The following is a 22068-nucleotide window of genomic DNA, read 5'->3' as shown; positions in this document are numbered from 1 at the left end:
AGGTCGAGAGCCATCCGTCCTCTGAAACACGACCCTGCCAAGCTGCACTGCTTCTTGACACACTGCTCTCTTAACCCGGAACCAGCAGCGCCATTATGTCAGAGGAAACACCGTACAGCCAAAGTCAGTGTGCATGCGTCCGGCCCACCACAAGGAGTCGCTAAAGCAAGATGGGACAAGGTCAACCCTCCCCCTCCCCTGACACTGGGCCAATTGTACGCCGCATCATGGGTCTCCCAGTCGCGGCCGGGGATCAAACCCAGGTTTGTCGTGACGCCGCTGCGATGCAGTGCCTGAGACCGCCGAGACCTCTACTACATTATTTCTGAAAACATTTCTGAAACTGTCTTCAGTTCTTCAAGTTCTCACCTCCGGTTTTTATTTATGGGAAGTTTATTTGAGGTAGTTCTCTCAAATTATATTCTTTATTGATAGTTAATCAATTCTAAGCTACAAAAAAGTCCTGTACTGAAATAGCAAATTACAATTAATGTAGTAGTTTCCCACCAAAAGTATTGATGCTTGCAATAACCAAAAAAATATTTCAAATTTGGCTAAATAAATGAATTTAAAGTAGAGAACGATATTGACCATACTGTATGATAATATGCAGTAAGAATACAAGACATTAAGAACATAGTCTCACCCACCTAAAATGGCACAGCTCACCTGATGTGATTGTGAAGTGTTCTCTCCAGTTTTTATTGTGTTGTCTCTGAGCGTTGAATTCTAATATTGGACAGAATGTTTGACACCTTGTAGAGTCCATGCCTGACAAATTGAGGCTGTTCTAAGGGCAAAGGGAGGGGGGGCAACTCAATATTAGGAAGGTGTTCCTAATGTTTGGTGTACTCAGTGTATGTTGCTAATAGTGCAACAAACCACATTAATGCAATGTATTGCCCCACTCCAATCACCTCCAATCCTACTCGACAAATAAGAGTCGACATGTAAGTGGCTGGATCCATTATTAATGGGAACAGATTGGTAGGACTCCAGTGCATGTATTGATTTCTGGCTCCAAATTGCCTGTTAATAGTGTTCTCTGAGTGGGGAATGGGTCACTGGGTCTAGCTTCTTGATTGCTGTCCGGTCCGCTGCAGTTTTGCTTACACTCACTCATTCAGCATGTGTGAGTCCCAAATGCCACATATTCCCTATATAGGGCACTACTTTTGACCAGAGCCTTATGGGCCCTTGTCAAAGGTAGTGCACTACACTTAGAAAAAAGGGCTCCAAAATGGTTCTTGCTGTCCCCTTTTGCTGAACCCTTTTTGGTTCCAGGTGTAACCCATTTTGGTCCCATGTAGAATCCTCTGTGGAAAGGGTTGTACATGGAACCCAAATGTGTTCCACCTGGAGCCAAAAGAGTTCTACCTGAACCCCTTTAGGTTCTTTTCTAAGAGTGTATGTAGGGAATATGGTGCCATTTGGGGCACAGGCAGTGTAATGGCTGTTCTGGTGTATTCAGTATTCACTCCCTTCTGGAGAAATACAGTGAAGCTGGTACTGAAGCGCTCTGGGGGTGTTTTGTTATTTTTGATGCAGAGGTATTTTCTGGTGGTGAGCTGCAGACAGGCAGGCCTCATGCTTTCTCTACCTCTCTACCCCTCTACCTCTCTGTCTCTCTCTACCTCTCTCTCTCTACCTCTCTGTCTCTCTCTACCTCTCTGTCTCTCTCTACCTCTCTCTCTCTACCTCTCTACCTCTCTCTACTGCTCTGTCTCTCTCTGTCTCTCTCTACCTCTACCTCTCTACCCCTCTCTCTCTCTCTCTCTACCGCTCTACCATTCTCTCTCTACCCCTCTACCTCTCTCTACCTCTCTCTCTCTCTACCTCTACCTTTCTCTCTCTCTACCCCTCTACCTTTCTCTCTCTACCCCTCTCTCTCTCTACCTCTCTACCTTTCTCTCTGTCTACCCCTCTCTCTCTCTCTACGTCTCTACCTCTCTACCTCTCTCTACCGCTCTACCATTCTCTCTCTACCCCTCTACCTCTCTCTACCTCTCTCTCTCTCTCTACCCCTCTCCCTCTCTCTCTACCTCTCTACCTTTCTCTCTCTCTACCCCTCTCTCTCTCTCTACATCTCTCTACCTCTCTCTAGCTATCTCTACCTCTCTCTCTCTCTACCGCTCTACCATTCTCTCTCTACCGCTCTACCTCTCTCTACCTCTCTCTCTCTCTCTCTCTCTCTACCCCTCTACCTCTCTCTACCTCTATCTCTCTCTACCTCTCTACCTTTCTCTCTCTACCCCTCTCTCTCTCTACCCCTCTCCCTCTCTCTCTGTCCCTCTCTCTCTCTTTCTCTCTCTCTCTGTCTCTCTCTCTTTCTCTCTCTGTCTCGTTCCCAGGCTGTAGGGACGGAGAGCTAAAGTCACAGCAGCACTCAAACTCCCAGCTGTCCATCTTTTTCTCTCTCTTCTCCAACACTGCACAGTCTGATCATTAACAGCTTTCTTTCTCTTCGTTATCGCTCGCTAAAGTTGATTTAGCCATTGTGAGACTATTGTTTGAATCTCGTGGCAGAGCTGAGATATTTACTTCAAGCAGAACCAATTCTGTGTGTGTGTTTACGTGCATGTTTGTGTGCATGTCTCCATTCGTGTACATGCGCATACATGCTTCCTCGGTTCATTCCCTCTTCACAGACATCCAGATGACATTATGGAAAGGTGCACTGTGACTGGGCTCTTAATTCCCTGTGCCTCTGTTACTGCTCAGGCGAAAAGCATTAGGATATGCATGATTAGATAAAACACAGGCTAAACAGAGGGATGCGGTCCAGTATTAACCACTGGCTGTTCTGCTGATGGGACTGTGTCTGTGTCTCAAATGGCACCCTATTCCCTATATAGTGCACTAATTTCAACCAGGGCCCATAGGATAGTGCACTACTTGGGATGCACTGTGTGTGTGCTGACTGTGGTGCTGTAAAGATCTATCACACACAATCCCTAGAGTACCACTACAGGCTGCAGCTGTGTGTGTGTGTGTGTGTGTGTGTGTGTGTGTGTGTGTGTGTGTGTGTGTGTGTGTGTGTGTGTGTGTGTGTGTGTGTGTGTGTGTGTGTGTGTGTGTGTGTGTGTGTGTATATGTGTGTGTGTGTGTGTGTGTGTGTGTGTGTGTGTGTGTGTGTGTGTGTGTGTGTGTGTGTGTGTGTGTATATGTGTGTGTGTGTGTGTGTGTGTGTGTGTGTGTGTGTGTGTGTGTGTGTGTGTGTGTGTGTGTGTGTGTGTGTGTGTGTGTGTGTGTGTCTGTGTGCGCAGAGTGAAGTAGCCTGCGACAGGTGTGTGTCAGTGAGAGACTCCATCACTGTGAGTACAGTAGCAACACATCCTTCCCACTGCAGAATGATACTTCATTAGACTGAGGGAGCGGAGCTACCATCGTCCTGGATAATGTCCTAGGATGTGTCTGCAGGGAGGGCTAAACACAATGTTTCCTTGCCTCATTTGGTTTTATAGCTGGGTTCCGGCTATAGTCCATGGCACCTCATTTGCCATACAACTCTCCTTCCGTGGCCTCCAATTGCTCTTAAATACAAGTAAAACTAAATGCATGCTATTCAACCGATCGCTGCCTGAACCTGCCCGCCCGTCCAACATCACTACTCTGGACGGCTCTGACTTAGAATATGTGGACAACTACAAATACCTGGGTGTCTGTCTGGTTAGACTGTAAACCCTCCTTTCAAACTCACATCAAACATCTCCAATACAAAGTTACATCGCCAACAAAGCATCCTTCACTCATGCTGCCAAACATTCCCTTGTAAAACTGACCATCCTACCGATCCTTGACTTCGGCGATGTCATTTACATTAAAACAATTGGATACCACGAAAAAGGGGTAAAATTTAAAGCACTACAAAAATAAAAAATTGGATGCAGTCTCTCACAGTCCCATCCATTTTACTATCCACCACTACTATCCACCACCTGTACGCTCTCATTGGCTGGCCCTCGCTTCATACTCGTCACCAAACCCACTGGCTCCAGGTCATCTACAAGACCCTGCTAGGTAAAGTCCCCCCTTATCTCAGCTCGCTGGTCACCATAGCAGCACCCACCTGTAGCACACGCTCCAGCAGGTATATATAGCTCTCTGGTCAACCACAAAACCAATTCTTTCTTTGGCCGCCTCTCCTTCCAGTTCTCTGCTGCCAATGACTGGAACGAACTACAAAAATCTCTGAAACTGGAAACATTTATCTCCCTCACTAGGTTTAAGCACCAGTTGTCAGAGCAGCTCACAGATTACTGCACCTGTACATAGCCCATCTATAATTTAGCCCAAACAACTACCTCTTTCCCTACTGTATTTATTTATTTATTTTGCTCCTTTGCACCCCATTATTTCTATCTCTACTTTGCACATTCTTCCACTGTAAATCTACCATTCCAGTGTTTTACTTGCTATATTGTATTTACTTCGCCTTTACCTCCCTTATCTCACCTCATTTGCTCACATTGTATATAGACTTATTTTTCTACTGTATTATTGACTGTATATTTGTTTATTCCATGTGTAACTCTGTTGTTGTATGTGTCAAACTGCTTTGCTTTATCTTGGCCAGGTCGCAATTGTAAATGAGAACTTGTTCTCAACTTGCCTACCTGGTTAAATAAAGGTGAAATAAATCAATAAAAACAGTCCTCTAACAACTTCTCTAGATGTACTGCATGCCAATGGACCAGTCTGCCTGTCTGCTGGCTCCAGTAGAAGAGACATTATGCTACATGTTTTTATCCAAAGTAATACGGTACGGTAGGGGAAGGGAACCCTGTTCCTGGAGTGCCGCAAGTACTTCAGGATTTTGTTCCAACTAATTACCACACTGAGCTGCTTAGCTAATTGATCAGTTCAGTGATTGGCTAAATTCAACACAGGTCATTAAATAAAAAAATGTGAAGTGTCTTGGGCACTCCAGGGTTGTCTACCCCTGAGTAGACTGTTAGAACAATGATGCTTTCAGAATAATTCTTTGTAAATGTGTCTGAGCCCTACAAGAATTGAACCCACTATCTTGGCGTTGCTAGTGCCATGCTCTCACCAACTGAGCCACACAGAACCTTGAAATGATGCAGCCTGGGCTACTGTACTGTCTGTTTATAGTACACCCACATGGGTTCAGGGTTAAAGGTCATTGACTGGGCATCCTCTGGAACAACAAGTGCACAACTCTGCCCATACCAACCCTAAACGGTCCTCCGACAGCAGTGTATGTTTTAGGCAGGGAGGCATGTGGGCAGCTTTTATGTTGATTCATTCCGTTTTGTCGTTGTTGATGTGTTAGAGATCCAACTAATCTCTTGACTTTTCCATCTGTCTCATTATATTTTCTGATGAAGGGATTATTATTTCTGGTGCCCCTGTACTGTGTAATGTGTTGGTGTGTAGCTAGCAGTTAAAATGTAGAGTGAGTTCAATTGTATTCTAGTACATGGAATTGACCCCAAATCATCTGAAAGCCATTTTAACAGACATAACTGTTACGGCTTTCTAGTTGTGATGAAGGAGAGTCGGACCAAACTACAGCGTGTCGATTGCGATCCATATTTATTTAAACAACACGTAAACACAACTAAACACGAACACTACAAAACAATAAACGAAAACCGAAAACAGCCTATACTTGTGCAAACTAGCGGCGAGTACACATAGGACAGATAGGACAATCACCCACGACAAACTCAAAGAATATGGCTGCCTAAATATGGTTCCCAATCAGAGACAACGATAAACACCTGCCTCTAATTGAGAACCACTCCAGACAGCCATAGACTTTGCTAGTTAACCCACTACGCTACAATCCCAATACTAACACCAAAACCCCAAGACAAAACACACCCCAATACAAAAACCCCATGCCACACCCTGGCCTGACCAAATACATAAAGATAAACACAAAATACTTTGACCAGGGCGTGACAATAACATGTGGTACTATGCCTGGTGCCTTCCACCAACAGAACAGCCTAACTATCAATTCTGATACTGCTACACTACAGACATGAACTGAACCCAGTGAGATTCTCCCCAGAAATACAGGATCAATTAGTGGCCTTTTACTGATAAGGTGAATCGCATTTAAGCTCAAATTGAATATATTATGATTAAATGATGATCATCCGATGAAGTATTTATTACTTTGGAGACAGCGGCCCACGTTCCCTCAACATTTATTGGCAGCATTCAAATCCCTTACAAGGATCTGAACACATAATAATGTGTTATTCAACTTTTTCCTTATGGCCTATTTTTTACCTTCAATATTCACACAGTTTTTTCTCTCCCTTAAATTGAAGAGGCCCCTTCTTGAATAATGTATGTAGGAGGTCAAATGTTCTTCTCCCTCCTCTCTCTCTTTATCTCTCTCACTGCTCTCTTTCTTTCTCTCTATTTAAAAAAAAGAAGAAATTCAGCGTAGTCACAGGGTCATGTACTGTATGAATGTGATGAACATACACAGCTGTCAGTCATGTAAACGTTGGGCTGAAGGAGAGAAAGAGCCGAGCACAGAGCAGATTTTACATTTAGAATGTCATGGCCCAGGGGTCAGGCCATTGTGACCATGGAAAATAAATAGCGAAGTAATTGGTGCGAACTCAACATCCTCTCAACCTCGATCCCCCACCGTGTCCCTCAGATTGAAAACCTAAGTCACCTCTGCCCCCTCTGACTCTCTCTCTTTCTGTCTTCTCTTTCTCTCTTTCTCTCTTCCTCGGTTCCCACTGGAGCATGTATATGGGGTGCTGGTTCACCGTCTGTGGGGTTGTGGGGCATCGGGGGCTTCTATACACAATGGACGAGGAGTTGGGCTTGGTTCTAACTTTTTACGTTCGTTAAGATGAAGTAAAGTTTGTGGTTTTAATGATGAACTATTGGGCCAATCAAGATATTTTAAAATAAAACAAATCTCTATTCCTCTAAATATCTTTACTCTTGCTAGCTCTATCTTCTTTTCCTCTAAATATCTTTACTCTTGCTAGCTCTATCTTCTATTCCTCTAAATATCTTTACTCTTGCTAGCTCTATCTTCTATTCCTCTAAATATCTTTACTCTTGCTAGCTCTATCTTCTATTCCTCTAAATATCTTTACTCTTGCTAGCTCTATCTTCTTTTCCTCTAAATATCTTTACTCTTGCTAGCTCTATCTTCTTTTCCTCTAAATATCTTTACTCTTGCTAGCTCTATCTTCTTTTCCTCTAAATATCTTTACTCTTGCTAGCTCTATCTTCTTTTCCTCTAAATATCTTTACTCTTGCTAGCTCTATCTTCTATTCCTCTAAATATCTTTACTCTTGCTAGCTCTATCTTCTATTCCTCTAAATATCTTTACTCTTGCTAGCTCTATCTTCTATTCCTCTAAATATCTTTACTCTTGCTAGCTCTATCTTCTATTCCTCTAAATATCTTTACTCTTGCTAGCTCTATCTTCTATTCCTCTAAATATCTTTACTCTTGCTAGCTCTATCTTCTTTTCCTCTAAATATCTTTACTCTTGCTAGCTCTATCTTCTATTCCTCTAAATATCTTTACTCTTGCTAGCTCTATCTTCTATTCCTCTAAATATCTTTACTCTTGCTAGCTCTATCTTCTATTCCTCTAAATATCTTTACTCTTGCTAGCTCTATCTTCTATTCCTCTAAATATCTTTACTCTTGCTAGCTCTATCTTCTTTTCCTCTAAATATCTTTACTCTTGCTAGCTCTATCTTCTATTCCTCTAAATATCTTTACTCTTGCTAGCTCTATCTTCTATTCCTCTAAATATCTTTACTCTTGCTAGCTCTATCTTCTATTCCTCTAAATATCTTTACTCTTGCTAGCTCTATCTTCTATTCCTCTAAATATCTTTACTCTTGCTAGCTCTATCTTCTTTTCCTCTAAATATCTTTACTCTTGCTAGCTCTATCTTCTATTCCTCTAAATATCTTTACTCTTGCTAGCTCTATCTTCTATTCCTCTAAATATCTTTACTCTTGCTAGCTCTATCTTCTATTCCTCTAAATATCTTTACTCTTGCTAGCTCTATCTTCTAATCCTCTAAATATCTTTACTCTTGCTAGCTCTATCTTCTTTTCCTCTAAATATCTTTACTCTTGCTAGCTCTATCTTCTTTTCCTCTAAATATCTTTACTCTTGCTAGCTCTATCTTCTTTTCTTCTAAATATCTTTACTCTTGCTAGCTCTATCTTCTTTTCCTCTAAATATCTTTACTCTTGCTAGCTCTATCTTCTTTTCCTCTAAATATCTTTACTCTTGCTAGCTCTATCTTCTATTCCTCTAAATATCTTTACTCTTGCTAGCTCTATCTTCTATTCCTCTAAATATCTTTACTCTTGCTAGCTCTATCTTCTTTTCCTCTAAATATCTTTACTCTTGCTAGCTCTATCTTCTATTCCTCTAAATATCTTTACTCTTGCTAGCTCTATCTTCTTTTCCTCTAAAATTGTGTTTTAAAGGGCAACCTTGTCCTGCTGAATTCTGGCCCCTCCCATCCCCGGTCACATCACCTTCCTTCTCCCTCTGATGTACTACCCAAGACCTTCCTAGATGGACATTTTGAAGTTCTTGTTGTTGTGACATTGTGCCAGTAGCAGAATATTGATTCAACATTCCGGTGGACTGCAGATTATTTTATTTGAGGACAAATATAGGAGTAGAGGTAGCTGGCAGGCAGACAGACAGACAGACAGACAGACAGACAGACAGACAGACAGACAGACAGACAGACAGACAGACAGACAGACAGACAGACAGACAGACAGACAGACAGACAGACAGACAGACAGACAGACAGACAGACAGACAGACAGACAGACAGACAGACAGACAGACAGACAGACAGACAGACAGACAGACAGACAGACAGACAGACAGACAGACAGACAGACAGACAGACAGACAGACAGACAGACAGACAGACAGACAGACAGACAGACAGACAGACAGACAGACAGACAGACAGACAGACAGACAGACAGACAGACAGACAGACAGACAGACAGACAGACAGACAGACAGACAGACAGACAGACAGACAGACAGACAGACAGACAGACAGACAGACAGACAGACAGACAGACAGACAGACAGACAGACAGACAGACAGACAGACAGACAGACAGACAGACAGACAGACAGACAGACAGACAGACAGACAGACAGACAGACAGACAGACAGACAGACAGACAGACAGACAGACAGACAGACAGACAGACAGACAGACAGACAGACAGACAGACAGACAGACAGACAGACAGACAGACAGACAGACAGACAGACAGACAGACAGACAGACAGACAGACAGACAGACAGACAGACAGACAGACAGACAGACAGACAGACAGACAGACAGACAGACAGACAGACAGACAGACAGACAGACAGACAGACAGACAGACACAGACAGTGGTATCTAACTATCCTGTCCCTTAGAGACTGGGCTGTGTTCTTGTTTCTTTAAGCCTGGGTTCATGCAGGGGGAAACTCGGTTCCCTAGTGGACTGTCAAACAGAAGGCACCTCCATTGGTCTAGGCAGGGAGCTCAGTGGATATGTGTGTTCAGCCAATAACCGAAAGGTTGCTTGTTCAAATCCCTGACCAGGTAAAAATTATGTTGATGTGCCCTTGAGCAAGGCATGTAACCCTAATTGTTTCACTGGATAAGAGTGTCTGTTAAAATGTACACTGAGTGTACAAAACATTAGGAGCACCTGCTCTGTCCATTACATAGACTGACCAGGTGAAGCCATGATCCCTTACTGATGTTACTTGTTAAATCCAAGTCAATCAGTGTACACGAAGGGAGACATGGGTTGTGTGTGTGTGCTATTCAGAGGGTGAATGGGAAAGACAAAATACTTCAGTGCCTTTCAACAGGGTTTGTGTCAAGAACTGCCACCGTGCTGGGGTTTTCCCGTGTGCATCAAGAATGGTCCACCACCCAAAGGACTTCCAGCCAACCTGACACAACTGTTGGAAGCATTGTAGTTAACATGGGCCGGCATCCCTGTGGAACGCTTTCGAACCTTGTAGAGGCCATGCCCAGATGAATTGAGACTGTATTACAACTTAATATTAGGAAAGTGTTCTTAATGTTTTATACAGTGTGTTTCTCATTCCCCTCTGAGTGGTGAGAGTGAGAGAGAGTGAGAGAGACTAAGAGAGTGAGGGAGTGAGAGAGAGAGAGAGAGAGAGGGAGAGGGAGTGAGGGAGAAAGAGAGTGAGGAAAAGAGAGCTGTGTTATCATCATTGCTGTGTCTAAGCAGTGTGTAATTCTTTCCCGATATGTGATACCTAGTCTAATTGCTATTCCTCCATAGTGATCCCACTCACTGTGTTTTATACAAGGAAATCCACATTACTTCATGAGATTTGTCATAGCTCTAGTGCTAAGTATAGTTCTAACGGACAGTATTGTTGGCCTCTTGGTTAGTATGTAGTCACAAAGGGAAACAATATTAGTTCAACTAGTATTGGCAGCCGTTATGGATGAGGCCAATTTACAGGGAAACTGCCATTTGAGTCTACAGAGTGGAAAATGGCCGCCATTACATCATCACAGTACAGCACGGAGAGACGAGGACAGCTCAACGGTCGCTTAGTGTCTCTGTCAGAGTTACAGCGGTGAAATAAGCACTCCGTTTAGGAGAAACGTTGAGGCCAGGAGGATATTTTGGGGCAGGAGAAAAGGGATGGATGGAGGGGAAAAGGAGAGAAAGATGGGGGTAACTACACTACAGTCGTCTATGCCTCACTTCTAGGGTTGAAGGGCGGGAACCCAGTTATCGAGATCTTGCCGGGATTACAGCCCAAAACCACTCCCTTTTCCTGGGATAAATAACCACGAGAAACCAGTAAAATATAATACATTATTTATATGAACAGCATGGCATGAAATGGAAATGTTAAATTAGAAGTAATATCTAAATCTGGCTTCTTTACAGCCTCTGCATGATGAATCCATGCTCAGGGTGGAGACAGACAGCCCATTTCAGTGTGGAATGCAGTTCACAATGCATGTCGACCTACAGTATCACCTCATCTTTCTTGTGACAGGACGGCCTACATTTGCTGCAGCATAGCCTATGCTACATTAATATTGTCCCGCCTGCTCCCGCTCTCCCTCTCTGGCGCTCGAGGGCGCCAGATCGCCTATTATTACGCACACCTGTCCCATTTGTTATGTACACCTGTCCCATTTGTTACGTGACCTGTCCCATTTATTATGTACACCTGTCCCATTTGTTACCTTCACCTGTCCCATTTGTTACCTTCACCTGTCCCATTTGTTACCTTCACCTGTCCCATTTGTTACGCACACCTGTCCCATTTGTTACGTGCACCTGTCCCATTTGTTACGCGCACCTGCGCCTCATTGGACCCACCTGAACTCCATCATTATTTGATTGGCTCCCCTTCATCTGTCTGTATCCTCTGTTCCATCCCTGTCAGCGTTGATGTTGTTACTTTGTCTCCTGTCCAGACGCTGTTCCTGTCCTGTTTCATGTCCGTAGTTTATTAAATGTTCTTCCTGTACCTGCTTCCTGTCTCCAGCGTCAATCTTCACAAATATAACGACCGAATGCGTGTCTAATTTACCCATCTCCCTCTGGCTTTCGGGGGTCACCCTATTTTTGAATTGTAAAAATTAGAGTTTTAAAGAGTTTTAAAGCCTATCACTCAAATATCATTGCTTTAAATCAGTTCATGCGCGAGCACTCTCGCAGTCTTTCTCTCTCTCTATCATCTCCATTCAAATTGCATCCAAAATAGATAATCCTGTTCTAGATAGATATATTGCTCTATATATCGATGCCCAAGCCACTTTACGGTAATAAATTCAATGCAGTATTAGCCTTATATTTAGCAAATTAATTATGGGTTTTGCATAATAATCTTATAATTTATAGCTTTTGTCTCTTGCACAACACACAAACACCTGTGCTTCACTGGCCTCTCCTTAAAAAACGCTCCTTGCCTCTTGGAAAAGCTAGACTAGAATAGCTTACTGGACATCATTTTTTAGACTAGACTATTTGAAGATGGATGCAAGCTCTTGTTTGCTGAATGTTAAATACAGCAGCCAATGATAGAACTCCCAGGTAGTTTGAAAGACGCGAGAACATGCGATGGCGGTAGGATATAGCAGTTATTTATTCAGACCCATAACCATTCAATCTTTGTGAAAGCCTTCTGCATCTAATTCTAGTCCTGTATTATTCGAGGATGTCATTAGAATGATGAAGGTAAGGACAACGAAATGAATTGGAGGTAGGCTAATAACATTAGGATAAATATTATGAAAGGTATATAGGCCTATGCATCAGCCTACTAATTATACTAATTATACAAAGGCCCTATGATATTTCAAAATGGAAATTATATTCACGAGCCTATAATTGTAACTTTATAGTCCGCATGTGCTGCTCCATAATCGCATGTTCTCTTCTGCTTTATCATGGTTTGAACGATGTGTGTAATTCCAGTCCATATAATACAGTATAATACAATACGGTACAGTTATACACAAGATTAGCCTACTGCAGCTACCCAAGAGAGAATATAGCTCGCTACATCTATGGGCTTTATGTTTTTCTGTTGTGCGTAATGTGCAGTAGCCTATATCATATGTATTGGATAAACGCAAAATCATTTAGGATTTTTTTTGGGCTTGGGCTCATTAAATGTTGTTAATGTAGGGCTCATAAAACGTATTTAATATATGGCTCGTCAGGCTCAGGTAGCATCAGGGTAGAATGTTCATGCTGATCAAAGTTCCAACCAAATCCAGACATATTTATATGCTTCATAATGCTTTTGAATGACACTGCCGGGTTACCAGGGAGAAAAGTGATTTATTCTCGGGATGGAACATTTGTAAAATAACCGGGAAAATATTCAACCCTACTCACTACCCCCTACATCTAGCGCCCACACATCACGTTTTATTAACCCTTCCTTCCCCTACAGATACTGTGGCTGTACCAAGTGTCACCCTATTCCCTAAATAATGCACTACCTTTGATGAGAGCCCTATGGACCCTAATAAGTGCACAATTTTGAGGAAATAGGATTCCATTTGGGACGCACCCTGTAACTGCACCCTAACACAGAGACACTGACATACACATCCCCCTGCTCTCTGAAAACAGGCCTGATTCCCCAAGGGCAGGCATAGCTCTGCATAATGCATCTAATGCCAGGAACCGAGATACACATGTACTCATGCACACACGTACACAGAGAGAGAGAGAGAGAGAGAGAGAGAGAGAGAGAGAGAGAGAGAGAGAGAGAGAGAGAGAGAGAGAGAGAGAGAGAGGGAGGGAGAGAGAGAGAGAGAGGGAGGGAGAGAGGGAGGGAGGGAGGGAGGGAGGGAGGGAGGGAGGGAGGGAGGGAGGGAGGGAGGGAGGGAGGGAGGGAGGGAGGGAGGGAGGGAGGGAAGGAGGGAGGGAGGGAGGGAGAGACGTAGCTAGAGAAGCCAGGCAGAATACTGTATGTTTTGTTGGCATATATTTGTGATAGCCTGGTGTGTGTGTGTGTGCATGTGTTAGCCTGCAGCGGTGGTGCTCTGACGAGTTCAGTGGAATATTTAATTACATCTCTGTCTCATCCTTATCCCTCTAATGTTTGTTGCCATGGAGCTTTAATATGATGGTGTGTCATCCCAGACAGTTAATTGTGTTCCGTTTGATACCCCCTCCTCTGAGATATGAGACACAGGCTGCATCCTAAATGACATTATTTTCCCTATTTAGTGCACTACTTTAGTAGTGGGATAGGGAGCCTTTTGGGAGACAGAGAGACTTGTTGTTTCTAAATGGTCAAGCCTAGGGTTTGGGTTAATTCCAGGGTTTGGGTTAATTCCACATTTAGTCAGGCATGATAGAGAAGCATATTTAAGATGTAGATTCTTATCTATGCATAGTTACTTCACCCCTACCTATATGTACAAATGACCTCTAACCTGTACCCCCGCACACTGACTCGGTACCGGTAGCCCCTGTATATAGCCTCCTTATTGTTATTTTATTGTGTTACTTTTATTATTTTTATGTTTTACTTTAGTTTATTTAGTAAATATTTTCTTAACTCTTCTTGAACTTCACTGTTGGTTAAGGGCTTTGTAAGTAAGTATTTCACAGTAAGGTCTACACTTCTTGTATTTGGCGCATGTGACAAATAAAGTTTGATTTGATTTACTAGTTTCATATCATTATTAATGAGAGAGACTTACAGGCACTGGAAGTGGTATGTCAAGTACAGCAACAACCAAACACATGATAGGAAGGACAATACAGCAGGGGACGGTTTTGGTTCGCAGGCTTTTTTGACTTGATTTGGCTGCAGGCAGTTTGGTATCCGTGTTTTTAAAACACACATTGTTACTGCCTGAACATTAACTGGTAGGGAAGTGTGAAAGCCCTGGAACCTGCCCAGAGCTGCCTACTCCTGTGTTATTGTTGTCTTTCTCTGTCTCTCTGTCTGGCCTTGATGGTCCTAACGAATACTTGGTACAGTCAGCAGAGGATCAGCCTCCTCTCTGATTCCTCCTTAGGTTTTGTCCTTCTAGGGAGTAGCAGAACAGAGCAGAGTAGAGCAGAATAGAGCAGAGGAGAGTAGAGTCTTTATTATCCCGAGGAGGAATTCATTTTGCAGCAAATATTTTTTTTAAACACACAATGAACACTTGACATGAATATACACAAAAAACAGTATGTACAGCGATATGTACACAGTACACAATAATACTACAGCTTGTTGAGGAAGCTGATAGCAGCTGTGATGAAGGAGAGTGTAGACCTGCTCGTTTTAAACTTAGGGATCTTGTATCTGCGCTCTGGGGAGGGAAGCATCATCAATTAATCAAACAAGGGATGCTGGGAGTTCCTCAGAATAGATTGCGCCTTGAGTATGACTCGTGTCTGATACAGGTTTATACCAATGATCCTGCTACTAAATAACGCCTATTGACGATAGTATCTTCTGGAGTTTTGCTAAGAGCCACGACGCTCGTTCTTAACGTTAGTACCACAAGCGATGCGGATTGTTTTGGAAATATAAGGAACATATCTTTCATATCAGCGATGTTACAGCGCTTGTTTACAGAAAACAGACAGAAAACAGAGGCATTGCTGTGCTAATCAGCTATCTGCGTCTCCGAACACCTGTGTGTAAACGGAAGACGGACGGACGCCACAAACGTATTGTCACTAAAAAAATACTGTCGGCTGAAACTGTGTTAAAACGGTGAAAACAGTGTACAGTAAGTGTGTATTTTGCATTTGTGAAATGATTTTGATTGATACACTACATGAGCAAAAGTATGTGGACAGCTGTCAAACATCTCATTCCACAATCATGGGTATTAATATGGAGTTGGTTCCCCCTTCGCTGCTATAACAACCTCCACTCTTCTGGGAAGGCTTTCAACTAGATGTTGGAACATTGCTGCGGGGACTTGCTTCAATTCAGCCGCAAGAGCATTAGTAAGGTCGGGCACTGATGCTGGGCGATTAGGCCTGGCTCGGGGTCAGTGTTCATCCCAAAGGTGTTTGATGGGGTTGTGGTCAAGGCTCTGTGCAGGCCAGTCAAGTTCTTCCACACCAATCTTGACAAACCATTTCTGTATGGACCTCACTTTGTGCATGGGGCAATGTCATGCGAAACAGGAACCGGCCTTCCCCACAAAGTTGAAAGCACATAATTGTCTAGAATGTCGTTGTATGCTGTAAAGTTAAGATTTCCCTTCACTGGAACTAAGGGGCCTAGCCCGAACGATGATAAACAGCCCCAGACCAGACCATTATTCCTCCTCCACCAAACATTACATTTGGCACTATGCATTCGGGCAGGTATTGTTCTCCTGATATCCACCAAACCCAGATGCGTTTGTCGGACTGCCAGGTGGTGAAGCGTGATTCATCACTCCAGAGTTTCCACTGCTCCAGAATCCGTCTGGCGGCGAGGTTTACACCCCTCCAGCCGATGCTTGGCATTGCGCATGGTAATCTTAGGCTTGTTTGCGGCTGATTGGCCATGGAAACCCATTGTCCCAACAAACACTTATTGTGCTGATATTGCTTTCAGAGGCAGTTTGTAACTCAGTATTGAGTGTTGTAACTGAGGACAGACGATATTTACGTGCTACACGCTTCAGCACTCGCCGTCCCGTTCTGTGAGCTTGTGTGGCCTATCACTTTGCTGCTAAGCCGTTGTTGCTCGTAGACATTTTCTCACAATAACATCACTTACAGTTGACCGGGCCAGCTCTAGCAGGGCAGAAATTTGACAAACTGACTTGTTGGAAAGGTCGCCTCCTATGACGGTGCCACATTGAAAGTCGCTGAGCTCTTCATAAGGCCATTCTGATGCCAATGTTTGGAGATTGCGTGGCTGTGTGCTCAATTTGGCTGAAATAGCAAAATCTACTAATTTGAAGGGTAGTCCACATACTTTTGTATTTATAGTGTATGAAAGTGGACGGCTTTATGTTTCTAGAACCATACTGCAATTGATTATCTGCGCTCTGCGGGATTTTTTTCCCATTGTGCTGCTGTTTGCAATTTGGGGTCAATTTGATTGATGTACATTAGTTATCCTCTCTCTCTCTCTCCCAGGCATGCCCAATTTCATCAAATCTCCAGATGACCAGACAGGTATTTCGGGAGGAGTGGCATCCTTCGTTTGCCAGGCGGTGGGTGATCCCAAGCCACGCATCACCTGGATGAAGAAGGGCAAGAAAGTCAGTTCTCAGCGCTTTGAGGTACATGGTCTACTTTACTATTCTATTTAATTGTTTTATTTGACAATAACGATATTGCACCAGATTTTAGCTACATAGTTACATAATTCTCAACCATAAATGAGAATGGATGAGCATTCCGGTGCAGAAATGGTAAGAAACATTGTAGGAAGGCAGACATAGTAGTCCTTTCCAAATGACATGAATAGATTCATTCTTATTCTGTGGGCGTGCCCACATCCTTGTTTCAAAGCACCACTCAACCACATAAGTCTGTTTGTCTGTGTCAGTTCAGTGACCACCTCCTCTCGCTCTGTCTGCCTTTTCTTCCAGCATCTGAAGCAATGCGGATGTATGCCACCCTGCTCAGACAAGACAGACAGACAGAGACATGGATAGACAGACAGGCCAGGTAGGCAGGCATACAGACAGACAGGCAGGCAGACATACGCTGAAAGCAGTAGCAGCAGGGAGGCCCATTAGCTGCCAGCTAGTAGAAATGGTTTCAAGTGAAGCGGTCTCAACATGGGTCCTTCCACAGATGCAGACACTCAGCTCACACTGACGTGATTAATAGGAAATATCTTCCATCTGTCTGCACGGCACTCCTCAAACTGAGCCCTGCTCTGTGTGCAGTCGGTGTGGAGGTGTGGGAGAGCAGTGGGCCCAGGGGGAGAGAGGAGAGGACTTCACTTCAGACCTGGGTTAAAATTATGGTTGCAAAGGGTCGGAACCTTTCCAGTAAAATTTCCGGAATTTTTCCATGTGAAGATAAGCCCTGGAATTTTGGCAATTTTGCATGAATTCAACAAGGTTGAATAGCTTATAACAGTTAACCTTTTATTGTGGTATACACATAAGGCAATTCCAGGTCTTGTGGCATATTTTGGTTAAACTCTCCCCAATTCAATGGAATTGCAACCCTCTGCATGCACAGTGCATTTTTTCATCACATGTACAGCTGATTCTCAAGCTCACTAATGCACACTAATGAGATGCTACTGAGCCCACACTACTACACTGTCTGAGCTAAGGACTACATGCTTTCTGGTAAGTTTTGATTCAAATACTGGGTGGGGTGAATATATTTTACATGACATACATGTTTTTTTGTTAACTAGTAAGTAGTAGCCTACAGGAAAGTGTGTTTAAATCATTTCTAACTTGTTAACAATTTCTGATCGTTAGTTTTTGCTACCACGTGAGTTTTAGCTTGCTTGAGCCTGCTAATGGAAGAGTGTTAATTCACCTGTTTCCATACATGTTTCAAAACATTTATCTTATGAAGAAGTTGTTCAATCTAACTGCTTAACTATTTATCTGTACATGGAATTGTATTTGGGTTTTTTTTACTCATTTTTTTCGAATCTTTACAGGAAAATGCCACGGGCACTATCTGATGTGTGGAGACATTTCTCTGCAGCTAATGTAGAAGGAAAAGCTGTGTACATTTGCAAATACTGTGCCAAATCATATGTGAAGAATGCAACAAAGATGCATAATCATCTGGTCAAAGGGCATAAAGTTCCCTCAGTGCTCACAACAAGCAACCTGTGACAAAAGTCCCTCTACTTCTATTCGAGGTGAAAATTATAAATTAGACACCTTATCGATAGCAACAGCTCATGGTCCTCCTGGAATCAGAGGTGTTTTTGACTCAATGGAGGAACCTAGTCAGAGAAATGCTGATGAATGTCTTGCTCGAGCTGTGTATGCAACTGGTTCACCTCTGATGCTCACAGGCAATGTGTATTGGAAGAGATTTATGAATGTTCTTCGTCCAGCATACATGCCTCCAACCAGACATGATTTATCAACTCATTTGCTGGATGCAGAGTTCAACAGAGTTCAAGTGAAGGTCAAGCAAATCATAGAGAAAGCAGACTGTATTGCAATCATCTCTGATGGGTGGTCGAATGTTCGTGGGCAAGGAATAAATAACTACATAATTTCCACCCCTCAACCAGTATTCTACAAGAGCACAGACACAAAGGACAACAGACACACCGTTCTCTACATTGCAGGTGAGCTGAAGGCTGTCATCAATGACCTTGGACCACAGAAGGTATTTGCACTGGTGACAGACAATGCTGCGAACTTGAAGGCTGCTTGGTCTAAAGAGGAGGAGTCCTACCCTCACATCACACCCATTGGCTGTGCTGCTCATGTATTGAATCTGCTCCCCAAGGACATCATGGCACTGAAAACAATGTATACACTCTACAAGAGAGCCAAGGAAAAGGTTAGGTATATGAAGAGTCATCAAGTTATAGCAGCAATCTACCTCACCTAGCAAAGTGAGAAGAATAAGAGCACCACATTGAAGCTGCCCAGCAACACCTGTTGGGGTGGTGTTGTCATCATGTTTGACAGTCTCCTGGAGGGGAAGTAGTCTCTCCAAGAAATGGCCATATCACAGTCTGTCGATATGGACAGCCCCATCAAGAGGATCCTCATGGATGATGTATTTTGGGAGAGAATAGTTAGCAGCCTGAAACTCATGAAACCTATAGCAGTAGCCATTGCATGGATTGAGAGAGACAGTGCCATCTTGTCTGATGTTCAGATTCTGCTTACAGATGTAAGAGAAGAAATCCGTACTGCCCTGCCCACTTCACTGTTGCTCCAAGCAGACATCAGCCGCCTCAGAGTGTTTGGGAACACACACACCATAGCACGCAACAAGCTGACCAATACAAGGGTTGAAACATTTAATTGGTGGCCATCTTGGCAAATTTGAGGCTTTTTGAGCCTGACAACAAGCCATCCTCAACAAGGTTGGAAAGTGACAGTGAAGATGAGGCCTCAGAGTCTGATGTCCAAGAGGTGGACATTGAGGAGGTCCAGGGAGAAGACATGGAAGCCTGAGAGGAAGACAACCAAAGCTTTAGTTTCTAGACTATCATTTTACAGATGTATGTTGAAAACGTTTTTGGGAGATGCAATGGATCATTGGGGATCATTCAATATTCCCTTTCTTTTGTTGTTCAGTAAAATCCTCCCATGTGAAGAGTCAACTCATTTAATTAAAGTTCAATTTGTAAATCAATTAATTGTTTTATTTTTATTGGAAGGATTTAATCATTTGCAATTACGTCTACTTATGATGAGGTAAAATGTTTATGTCTCTGTCTCCATATTATATGGTAAATATATCCAATGCAAAAAACATCTACATTTAAATGGTTTTAATATTAATTTGCATATATTTCCGTTAATTCCCATATATTCCCGTTAATTCCCAGGGAAGGTTTCCACATCTGAATATTCCCCAAAATGTGCAACTCTAGTTCAAATAGTATTCAAAATCTTTAACATACTTTGCATTGCTTGATTGAGGTTGCATGGCACAATTGGACCAAGGGAAGAATAGCCCCCTTCAGTGAAAACCTAGCCTATCTGGCACGCTAGGCAGGCTCAAGTGAATGCTCAAAGTCATTGAAATATTTCAGATACTGTTTGAACCTAGGTGTGCTCCACTGAATGTTCAGGAATGTTCTCTTCCTGTCATGTGGATATTTTGGTCTGCCACTTTCCACTGCAGCATAAGGAATTTTTGGAGACCCTCTCCCCTGACCTCTAACCTCTGATTCTTTAACCCTTAAAGGCTGGCTTCCTGAAAGGCCTTGCTGAAATGCCTGCTGTTCACTCATTTCATTTAATAAACTTCTCTCTAATTGGGTGATTGTATCAGATCAGACGTACTTACTCCTCTTCACTCCCTGTGGAGCGTAGGACCACAGCAAGGTCATGCAATGCCGGGCGGTCCTTTGCAGTTGAGATTAGATAAGATGTAGCCTCTATTTGAGATGGTTTATTAATAGTACTGATGGAGTTTGAGTTTAGTCAGGTTTGCGTCTTCTGATCTGCTAAGGCAGACTCTTGTTATAAACCCACTTCCTCCTAGCTAAATCGAAAGTAGCAGATATCTTAGCCCTGTATTAGTTCCCCTGCCAATGATCAAACCAGGAGTATTCACTGGGCTCAATGGGCTGGTAATCACCAGGGCTCTGATGTTGCTGTACGTATTGATGAAATAGCGATCAAAGGGATGCCTTGTTAAGATGACTGTTTAAATCCGTTTTGAATATTAGTTACATGGCTACCATGGGTCTCATTGCTCTTTCTCTCCTCTACTCACCCTTGTGTTCAGGTGATAGAGTTTGATGACGGTTCAGGGTCCGTCCTGCGTATCCAGCCCCTGCGGACCCACAGGGACGAGGCCATCTATGAGTGTACTGCCACCAACAGTGTGGGAGAGATCAACACCAGCGCCAAACTCACCGTCCTGGAAGGTAGGATACACCTCGATCTCTCTGTCGCTCCCTCTCAATCATTTTCCTTGTCTGTCTATCTTCCACTCACATACACGATCTACACACACACACACACACACACACACACACACACACACACACACACACACACACACACACACACACACACACACACACACACACACACACACACATACACACACACACACACACACACTCTCTCTCTATCTTTCTTCCTCTCTTGTTCTCTTCATCTATTCCCACCACAATGGGTTTCTCTGTCTCGATCAGCATTGCTTAATACAGTATGTCCATGCAGATTCCAGCCATGTCTGGTTGTGTGCATTACTTATCACAGAGGCCCTAACCTGGTTGCATGTCAGAGTGGAGAGGGTGTTTTATGCCCAGCTCCTTCAGGTACCCTACTGCTTGGTTGATGAAATAGAAACAAGAAGTCCGTTTGTGATTTGCCGGTAGTTGTTAGATGTTCTGATTACACCGGGCCAACAATGTGTCTTGACATTTTATTTGATTACGCATTCCGACCATGAATTTACAATCTATCTGCAGGAATTGATTTTTAAAGCTACTGTAGGTGGTTCTATGTGAAATGTGTTTTTATCTCCTGCCAGTGGGAAGATTAAAGATGATGTCCAACAGCAATTATTTAATCCACACTCAAATTGATAGAGAAATATCTGCACAAAAGTATATCCTGCTGCCAGGGTTTTTGCAAATCACCTAGGAGCACATTATCTGGACTAGAAGACGGTATATTGTAGATACCATCAGGCTGGCTGGCTTTCTTCTTGGCTCGCTCAGCAAACATATCTGGGGGGCTGTCACGCAAAACACCCAAGCCTTATTTTTCAAGGCTTCAGCCTGCATCCCTAATGGCGCCCTATTTCCTATGTAGTGCACAACTTTTGACCAGGGCCCTATGGGGGAATAGGGTGCCCTTTGGGACACATCCTCAGAACTACCAAAGGCCTTTTTAGGAGTGTGGCTGGTTGCTGAGGTAATTGGTGTTAACAGG

At 43.2% G+C, this 22068-nt stretch overlaps 1 protein-coding gene across 10 annotated transcripts in view; it reads left to right on the top strand.

Moving 5' to 3' along the window:
• The window catches only part of ptprfa (protein tyrosine phosphatase receptor type Fa), a 408795-nt gene that overhangs the window by 190407 nt on the left and 196320 nt on the right, over positions 1 to 22068 (top strand). For all 10 annotated transcript variants that reach the window (XM_031785716.1, XM_031785715.1, XM_031785723.1 and 7 more), the window contains exons 3-4: positions 16631 to 16776; positions 20909 to 21050. In XM_031785716.1, the coding sequence (XP_031641576.1) occupies positions 16631 to 16776; positions 20909 to 21050 (288 nt within the window). The remainder of the gene's footprint in view (positions 1 to 16630; positions 16777 to 20908; positions 21051 to 22068) is intronic.

This window comes from Oncorhynchus kisutch, linkage group LG13, assembly GCF_002021735.2.
Source record: "Oncorhynchus kisutch isolate 150728-3 linkage group LG13, Okis_V2, whole genome shotgun sequence".
NCBI classification, from domain to species: Eukaryota; Metazoa; Chordata; class Actinopteri; order Salmoniformes; family Salmonidae; genus Oncorhynchus; species Oncorhynchus kisutch.
This window is presented reverse-complemented; position numbering and strand designations above follow the sequence as displayed.